Here is an 8,150-nt window from a genome sequence, read left to right as displayed (position 1 = left end):
CCTGCTCTCCACCGCGTCCACTGCCTGTCCACCACGAGAATCGAAAAGCTAGTCCACCATCAGATCCTCAAGTGGCATCGAGAATCACAGTAGTAACTCCGCCGCAAGGAAGAGAAACAAGGTGAGCAACCTTCCCTGCTACGCCATATCCCCACCGCGCCACCGGAGTCGCCCAAATCCTCCATTTTCATGCAGGAAGTTTCAGAAGCAGACCGCGAGGGCGGCCGCTCTCTACCCTAGTAGAGCGCTAGGTCCCATGGCCTAGGATAATATTTAGTTTTTTTTTTCTCTCCACAACACTGTTAATACAATGAGATTCAGGCCCCTCTATCTACTTATATATTTATTTATTTATTTATTGTACAATTCCATCTACTTATTTACAAATTCATTCGTGACTTTTTTAAAATTCTCATCACCAATGATTTTCAAAACTCTGATCAATGATTTTTAGAGTATCTCCTAAAGGATAATATTTAGGGATTGACAGTTCTCAACTAGTATTTCACTAAAAACCCTAGAAGAGCGACTTCTCTCTCACCCTACTTCGACGGCGCCCATGCCTTTTGCCTAGTCTCCTCTCATTCGCACCCCTTAGTTTCTCCTTCCCTCAGCCTTATGGTCTCCATCGATCGATGCTGTCACGCCGCCCACCGCCTTCTCTAGGCTACTTTCAGGGAGATCCTCATCCACTCCACATCACTACTCGTCTCGACGGACGTGCCATTCAGATCGCGTCCATTCTCCTTGTGAGGGATGGTGGATTGTGTGTCGCTTGGCAGCCTTGGCTGTGTTGGTAGGTTTGCTTAGCTTCCGTCCTCGACCACGACGGGGAAGGCTTCGTGGCCAATCCTGTCTTCTGGGGTGGAAATTTTGGATCAGGGTAGGATTTGCAGGCGCTCTGGTTCTGCAGACACTGGCGGTGTCGTTGGGCTAGTCAAAGGATAGTCGGTGGTTCATCAGCCAAGGTGTGCTGCAGTTGACGGAGTTGAAGAGGCCATCGGAAATGATGGAGATCTGCATCGGGGTACCCTGTTCATGGGTGTCCAGATCAATATGGGTTTGGGCCAAAATCCGAGCCCAGCAATTCCCATGGGTCTGGATTTGGGACCCAGGAGACTTCTATATGGTTACTGGTTAAGTTTTACTACTTGTAATATTTTGGGTGTGCTGCTCTTACTCTTTGGTAAATTGATCATTGCTACATTCTATGAAGAGTCTCAGTACAATCATGCTGTGACTACCACAATTGAGTGCCTTGGCGAGCAGTGTGTTTTAGGCTGGGATGAATTTAGTTTTGATTGGTCTACCAATTCCTTGCATACTCGAATTGCAAATATTGATGATTTGCTCCACAAATCTCAAGGTCATGACAATGGTGTTATTGTTGGTAATTATCTTGAGGAGGCTGGGATTTTATCTTCAGTTTTTGCTAAGTTCTCTATTAGCGCTTTAGAGCAATGTTTTATTGTAAAAGGACAAATTGTTGGTGTAGTACACCTTTTGATTTGTTCTCATTTAGCTCTATGGTCAAGCCGAATTTGGCATTTGTATGCTCCCAATCTCATGTGGGATGCCCTCTTGAGCGATTTCTATCGCTAATTTAATGAATTCTCTTCTTTAAAAAAAAAAACTAGTATTTCACTATTTCTACTCTGCCTCCAATTTTGACTACAAATCCATTAGAAATACCAAGACCTTTCAAAACAGAAGATATCATACTATGCCCATGGCTGTATGATGGAGCTTTAAAATTGTATATTGCTTTTCTTCCCAAAACCTTTCCACAGAAAATATCTTACTAGTCCATGGCTGTATAAAGTGACAAACAAGTGGTGACGAAGATGATTTCAGAATTCAGGCAAAAGGAAAGACAAAGGAAAATGTGGCCCAAAAAAATCAGCACTCATTATAAAATATAAATCTTACTGGGCGTAGTCTATGCTCTCAACTTGAACACTTGCTCTTTGAAAAACAAGTAATACAAGCAATGGCTGACGAAGAACAATCTGCTGGTCTTGAATCACCCGTGATTCCTGTTCTGCCCCAAGAACATGCGTTACAATCAACAAAGGGACGATTCACGAAAGGTGAATTGTTCGGGGAACTGAAGAAGCAGTTATTGTTGGCAGGGCCGCTGGTATCATCAAATTTCTTGTTGTTCGGTATGCAGGTTATTTCAGTCATGTATGTTGGCCATCTTGGGGAGCTATCACTTGCAGGTGCTTCCATGGCCACTTCTTTTGCATCTGTGACTGGTTTGAGCTTGATAGTAAGATGTCTTATCCTTTCATCTTACATAATAAAATAAAGTCTTTTAGTTTCAACTTTGGGAGAGAACAGAGAAAACAGAGCGACCTTGAACCCTCAACGAAATATAATAGACAAGTAGTCTACTTAATTAGTCCTTGCACTTATTTAGTATCCTTATGTATGGACAGTAACTGAAAATCCAATAATCAGTTTCCCCCCCCCCCCTCTCAGTTTAACTATTCCAATATTTGATTTACTACAAATGATACAATTTAGCTTTTTACAAATCTTCCTCACTTTCGGAAAGCCTGTTTAGTCATTTTGATTACTAAAGAAACCATTTGAATGGTTTGTTGAAATGAAAACACTAATTTCTATGTTGTTTCACTTTGCTTGTTCATAGTTACGTGACTAAACAATTGCTTGATATTTGATAAAGGTTTTCTTCAAAAACAAAAGGGTGTTTTGCAAGATAAAAATCGTTGTGTATGGCAATAACAATAGTATCTGTTCTCTTAAATTGGTGAACAGATAGGAATGGGTAGCGCATTAGACACATTTTGTGGGCAGTCGTATGGTGCAAAACAGTATCATATGCTTGGTGTACACATGCAGAGGGCAATGCTTGTTCTTCTGCTGGCCTGCATTCCTCTTGCAACCATATGGTTCAATGCAGGCCACATTCTCAAATTCTTGGGTCAAGATCCAGAAATTGCCGCTGCCACTGGAAACTATGCTCGTTTTCTGATACCTTGCATTTTTGCTTACGCAGTCCAACAATGTCATTCCAGATTCTTGCAAACCCAAAACAATGTGGTTCCTATGATAGCTACCACAGGTATTGCAACACTAGTGCACTTGCTTCTCTGTTGGCTTCTGATATACAAGACCAGCTTGGGATATAGAGGCGCTGCTGTCGCGATCTCTATCTCATATTGGATCAATGCATTACTCTTGGTTGTTTATATCAGAGTTTCTCCTTCTTGTATACACACATGGACTGGATTCTCAAAGGAGGCATTTCATGGAATTCCCAATTTCATAAGACTATCTATTCCTTCAGCTATAATGATCAGGTACTTTTATTTATGTCGCTGTGGTATAACATTGCACCGATTACAGCATTAGAAGCCAGTACCAGATTGTTTGTGCACATCCAAATACATAATTCCTAACCCTTTTTTTTTTTTTTTTTTTTTTTTTATGTATTTGAAGTTCTTAAGTGTTAGTACTTGGTTGGTTGTTTACTGGTTTTATTTCTGCGAGCAGCCTAGAAATCTGGTCATTTGAAATGATGGTTCCCTTATCCGGTTTTCTTCCAAATCCACAGCTTGAAACCTCAGTGCTGTCAATCAGGTGTGAGTTTTTACATTAACTTGAATGACTAATTGAAATAGATACAACTCTGATAGTAGTTAACTAACAGTGAATTTGTCACATGTTTTCACTTTTCAGCCTTAACACATCCTCCATGATATACATGATTCCTCTTGCATTCGCCGGTGCAGCAAGGTTTGTCTAATGCATGTCTCTCTTGTGCATAGTTGTCTGAACAGTTCTTTCCTGGTCTTTATATCCATAAATTGTGTCGTAGCACAAGAGTTTCAAATCAATTGGGTGCCGGGCAACCACGACTAGCTCGTCTAGCAGTAGGTGTTGCACTATGCATTGTTGTTACTGAAGGTATTGTGGCTGCTGCAATACTGATATTGGGTCGAAAAGTTTGGGGCTACTGTTACAGCAGTGAAAAGGAAGTTGTCAGTTATGTTGGGCAAATGCTTATTTTGGTTGCGGTATCCCACTTTTTTGATGGACTTCAATCTGTGCTTTCAGGTTTTTTCCCATTTTGCTTAATTAATTCCTGGTCTCATAAAAAACCATTTCTAACTGAATTATCTGGTTTTGAATTTATAGCGTCCTCTGAGTTCATTAGGAATTTTACTTTCAAAATCAAGTCCTATCTACTCAATGTGAAATTCTTTTTGATGAAAAGACTCTAAAACTAATTTACAAATTCAGGCATCATAAGAGGAAGTGGACAGCAGAAGATTGGAGCATATGTAAATCTGGGAGCTTATTATCTTATGGGAATCCCTACTGCATTATTATTAGCATTTGTATTCCACATTGGAGGAAAGGTGACGCCAAATCCTTTCACTGTTTGTCTTAAAATTTTAATCTGTTAAGTTTCTTAATCCTTCTTGGAGGGAATATAACACTACTCAAATCATACCAAGACAAACTAATATGTTCTTTTATAGGGTCTTTGGATGGGAATCATTGTTGCGCTATTTGTGCAAGCACTGTCTCTTGCAATCATAATCTTATTCACAGACTGGGAGAAAGAAGTAAACTACTTTCATATGGTGTTTCATTTGTCAACCTCTATTACAATAATCTCATGCTCTTTTTATTTTATTTTTTTATTATTCGTTTTGTAGGTGAAGAAAGCTTCTGATAGGGTATACAACACACCAACCGCGTCTAATGCATCATCCGTAAGCTGATGTTGAAGAGGAATGGTTAAGTCTATTATTAGAAAAGAAGTGGAAAGCTTATTCAGTCCTTAACCGATCGAGTACACTACTATTTCGTCTTTCGAACGCATCTAAGAAACAGCGGGAGAAAAGTCTAATTAAAATGATATAGCATATGATTTTGAAGTCATGTTATGCCAGTTTGGTCATATGGTGTACGTTCATATCATTTCTCCAATTATCGTTGCTTAATTTACACAACACTGTAAACTGGGTATAGTACAGCTATCTAATTACTTATTGGAAATTTTACAACTTTTAATATTTCTAAGAGTTCCTTACCATTTTGAATGGTTCAAATTTTCGAAGACAAATCAAATTGTAATGAATCTTAGCTTACAGCAACTTGTACAAATAATACTAAATTAATATGATACAATAGTCTACAACTCTACATCACCGATATGTGGTTCTCCTATTCTCATGTGCTTAATTGGAAGATAACTGTTAATTGCGGAACTGAACAAGTGCTTTATGGATCCCAGAATTCACTATTGCTTCATAATTTGCTTGTATTATGCTCTCTTTGTAATATCCAAGGACTCCCAAATCGCATTTGTACATGCATTGATTGGAGGTTTTCGAGATAATTTCAAATGATATTATGAACTTCCTTGTCCTTCCACTAGCACAATCTGAACAAGTTAACCAAATTCGCTAGGGAAATGACGATAATTGACAGGACCCGCCCCAGATTTAACCCTGAAATCCGAAGTGGCCCTGCGGGGCCCACTTTAGAAGAGATTCTACCAAAAATTTGGCGGAACTTCCCCTAAAAGTAGGCTACCCAAAACCTGTAGGAAAACATTTACACTTCTAAATCATCCATCCTTAATCTTCTGGAGCCATCTGCTCCCCAAATCACAACTCCAATTTCACAAATATCAGTCTCAACCCAAAAACAATATTAATCCCATAGGTTATCAGAGCAATACTAATCCACTAGGTAACAAAGAAAACAAAAATAGAATGAGTACGCGGATGCAATGCTGTTGGCTATGCCTCGACTCCATGTACGCCCGACCTCAACTAATTTCGCCTGCAAACTGGGCATTTGAAACCGAAGGGCCCAGGGGAAAAGTATTGAAAAACACGTTAGCGTGAGTGGACAAAAATAAACAAATTAAAACCAAATGTATTTCATACTTTCCCACATTTATTTCTTTAAAAATCCCGATGCATGCAACAATTTAAAGAAACACAACTTTAGTTCAGCTAAAAAAAAAACCGACTAGCCCCGCTAGCCACAACCAAGCAAAGAGGAAAGAACTCTGATACTCAAGAAAATAAGACCAGCCCCGCTGGTTAAGGGAATCGGACTAGACCCCGCTAGCCCATCAATAATATAATGAGTAGGGGAAGATGATAGCCATACGAATAAGCCACTCAGGCTTGGGTGATAGCCTCCCAGGCTAAAGAACTCCCATAACTCCCGTAATATACCCTTACGCCACTAAGTGTAGCGATAGGATACTGGGCTACAGAATTACTGTCACAGAGACAGTAACCTGCGCCACAAAGGCGGAAGGGCTACGGTGATCCCATCACCGCACCACAAAGGCGGAAAATCAATGCTAGCATGATAAAATCACCCCTCAGTATGGCACAGGGAAACATAACCGAAAATCCAGTAAATCCAAAAATACATAAGGCTTCCCCATCTCTCGCAAATGCATTTCCAACGACGTGTCCCACACGCCAAGAGTATCATCATGATTCGAAACAAAACCAATTCCAAAATCATCATCGAGGCATTCCCAATGCCAAAACCGAAAGTCGATAAACAACCAAGAAATAATTCCATCGAAATCTCATTTCGAAAATCTTTCAGAGATCTCAAATCGGTGAATGAAAAATAAATATGAAATTTCGGAAATCACCTCGGAAAAGAATTCATTGAAAATCACAATATCAGAATTTCAAATAATAATTATAATCAATTTCTGAAAATCAATTCATATTCTCAAAAACAACTCATAAATCCAAATCCAAGCATAATAAGTTCATATCCGAAACTCATGAAAAATCAATGTCAAATTATAATCCAAGACAAGATATCATGCTCGATAAATAAAACGATAATTAAATAAACCAATAATTTCAAAATAAATGCATGCATCATTTACTTAAAAACAAAAGTCCACTCACAGTACTATTGGGCGACCACGCAAACGAGTTCCTTCATTTAACTGTAGCTCGCGGCATTGCCCTGTACACAATTATATTTCCGTAAACGACAATCCGATAAAATAATTACGAACCTAAACGAAACCCGAAAATCCCTATCTCCATTACTTCTCAAATTCAACCCAAATCTCTTCCACAACACTAATTCCTCAATTTATATATCCCACAACGAAAACGAAGGAAATCCGACGGCCGGATTTCCCACAATTCAATCACAAAACTTCAAACTTCGGAAATTCACAAATAATTCCAAACCCCTCCAAAATTCACCAAACTTCACATACAAGCTCTACAACAATTCTACAATTTAATGGGCTAAAAACATAAATTAAAACACTGCCCTACACGCCTCCACGCGCCACCAACAGTGGAAGCGCGTGGGCCCCACGCGCCGGCGGCAACCACCTCTGATGGCCACCAAAATTTGGCAGCACCATCTACTCAACAAAGCCAACCTCTTTCTCAACTACAACAAGTTCCAATTTTACCTGGAAGAGCTCCAATTTGGCCGGTGAAAATTTTCCAGAAATTCCAAGAACCCTAGAAATTGAAATTGTTAATTCGACCTCTACACTACAAATTGAAATGAAAGACGTTAGGGGAAATGATCTATGTCAAAAACCGAACCTTCGAAGCCAATTTGGTGGCCGGAGACTGCCGGAATAGGAAAATATCGGCGTTGACTCAAAACTGCTACAGTGACCGTCCTCTTCTTCTCGTTGCTGCACCTTCCACAGTTCATATTAAGCTACGAAACGAACCCAGAAATGAAGAGAAGGAAGAGAGCTTTCCAACGACATCTTACACGTCAAAATCCGTCGCCGGATGGAGGAGTTATGCCCGGAAGAAGGTGAAGAGGTCGGAGAGGAAGAGAGAATCGGGGACAGGCTCGGTAAGTTTCCGAAAATGGAAACTTACCACAGTAACTCGGCTATTTATAGAAACTTAGGGAAATTCGTCCAAACAGTGTCTGAACTTTTCCAGACTATTAATTTTCATACCTATACTTTGAAAAATGTCATAATGGTACCTGAAGTTTTGGCCCCGACCTAATTTCTGTACCTAGCAACAGTAAAGTCGTCAAGGGTGTTAAATTTTGAGGGGTAAATCTGGAACTTCAGGTATTCTCAAGGGAAAATCTTCTAAACAGTGTCTGAACTTTTCCAGACTATT

At 39.7% G+C, this 8,150-nt stretch overlaps 1 protein-coding gene and 1 long non-coding RNA gene across 5 annotated transcripts; one reads left to right on the top strand and one right to left on the bottom strand.

The window, feature by feature from the left end:
• The first annotated feature begins 1,746 nt into the window (after nucleotides 1–1,746).
• LOC133709686 (protein DETOXIFICATION 16-like) lies at nucleotides 1,747–5,048 on the top strand. 4 transcript variants are annotated; one of them, XM_062135506.1, is made up of 8 exons: nucleotides 1,751–2,222; nucleotides 3,026–3,329; nucleotides 3,523–3,609; nucleotides 3,709–3,765; nucleotides 3,848–4,086; nucleotides 4,273–4,391; nucleotides 4,515–4,601; nucleotides 4,695–5,048. In XM_062135506.1, the coding sequence occupies exons 1-8, from the start codon at nucleotides 1,991–1,993 to the stop codon at nucleotides 4,758–4,760; spliced, it is 1,191 nt and encodes a 396-aa protein (XP_061991490.1). In that variant the 5' UTR covers nucleotides 1,751–1,990; the 3' UTR covers nucleotides 4,761–5,048. The 4 variants fall into 4 exon arrangements, with proteins under 4 accessions (XP_061991489.1, XP_061991490.1, XP_061991487.1 ...); XM_062135503.1 differs by having other exon boundaries at nucleotides 1,755–2,272; nucleotides 2,785–3,329; XM_062135504.1 differs by having other exon boundaries at nucleotides 2,052–2,222; nucleotides 2,785–3,329.
• Nucleotides 5,049–5,498: 450 nt separating this feature from the next.
• Nucleotides 5,499–7,603, bottom strand: LOC133708521 (uncharacterized). The gene is made up of 3 exons (XR_009845861.1): nucleotides 7,466–7,603; nucleotides 6,939–6,999; nucleotides 5,499–5,836 (listed from the first exon to the last, which is right to left on the bottom strand). It is a non-coding gene; the product is annotated as an uncharacterized LOC133708521 (long non-coding RNA).
• Nucleotides 7,604–8,150: the final 547 nt, after the last annotated feature.

Source organism: Rosa rugosa, chromosome 5, assembly GCF_958449725.1.
Source record: "Rosa rugosa chromosome 5, drRosRugo1.1, whole genome shotgun sequence".
NCBI classification, from domain to species: domain Eukaryota; kingdom Viridiplantae; phylum Streptophyta; class Magnoliopsida; order Rosales; family Rosaceae; genus Rosa; species Rosa rugosa.
Note: the sequence above shows the minus strand (reverse complement) of the source record. Positions and strands in the feature narration are given on the sequence as shown.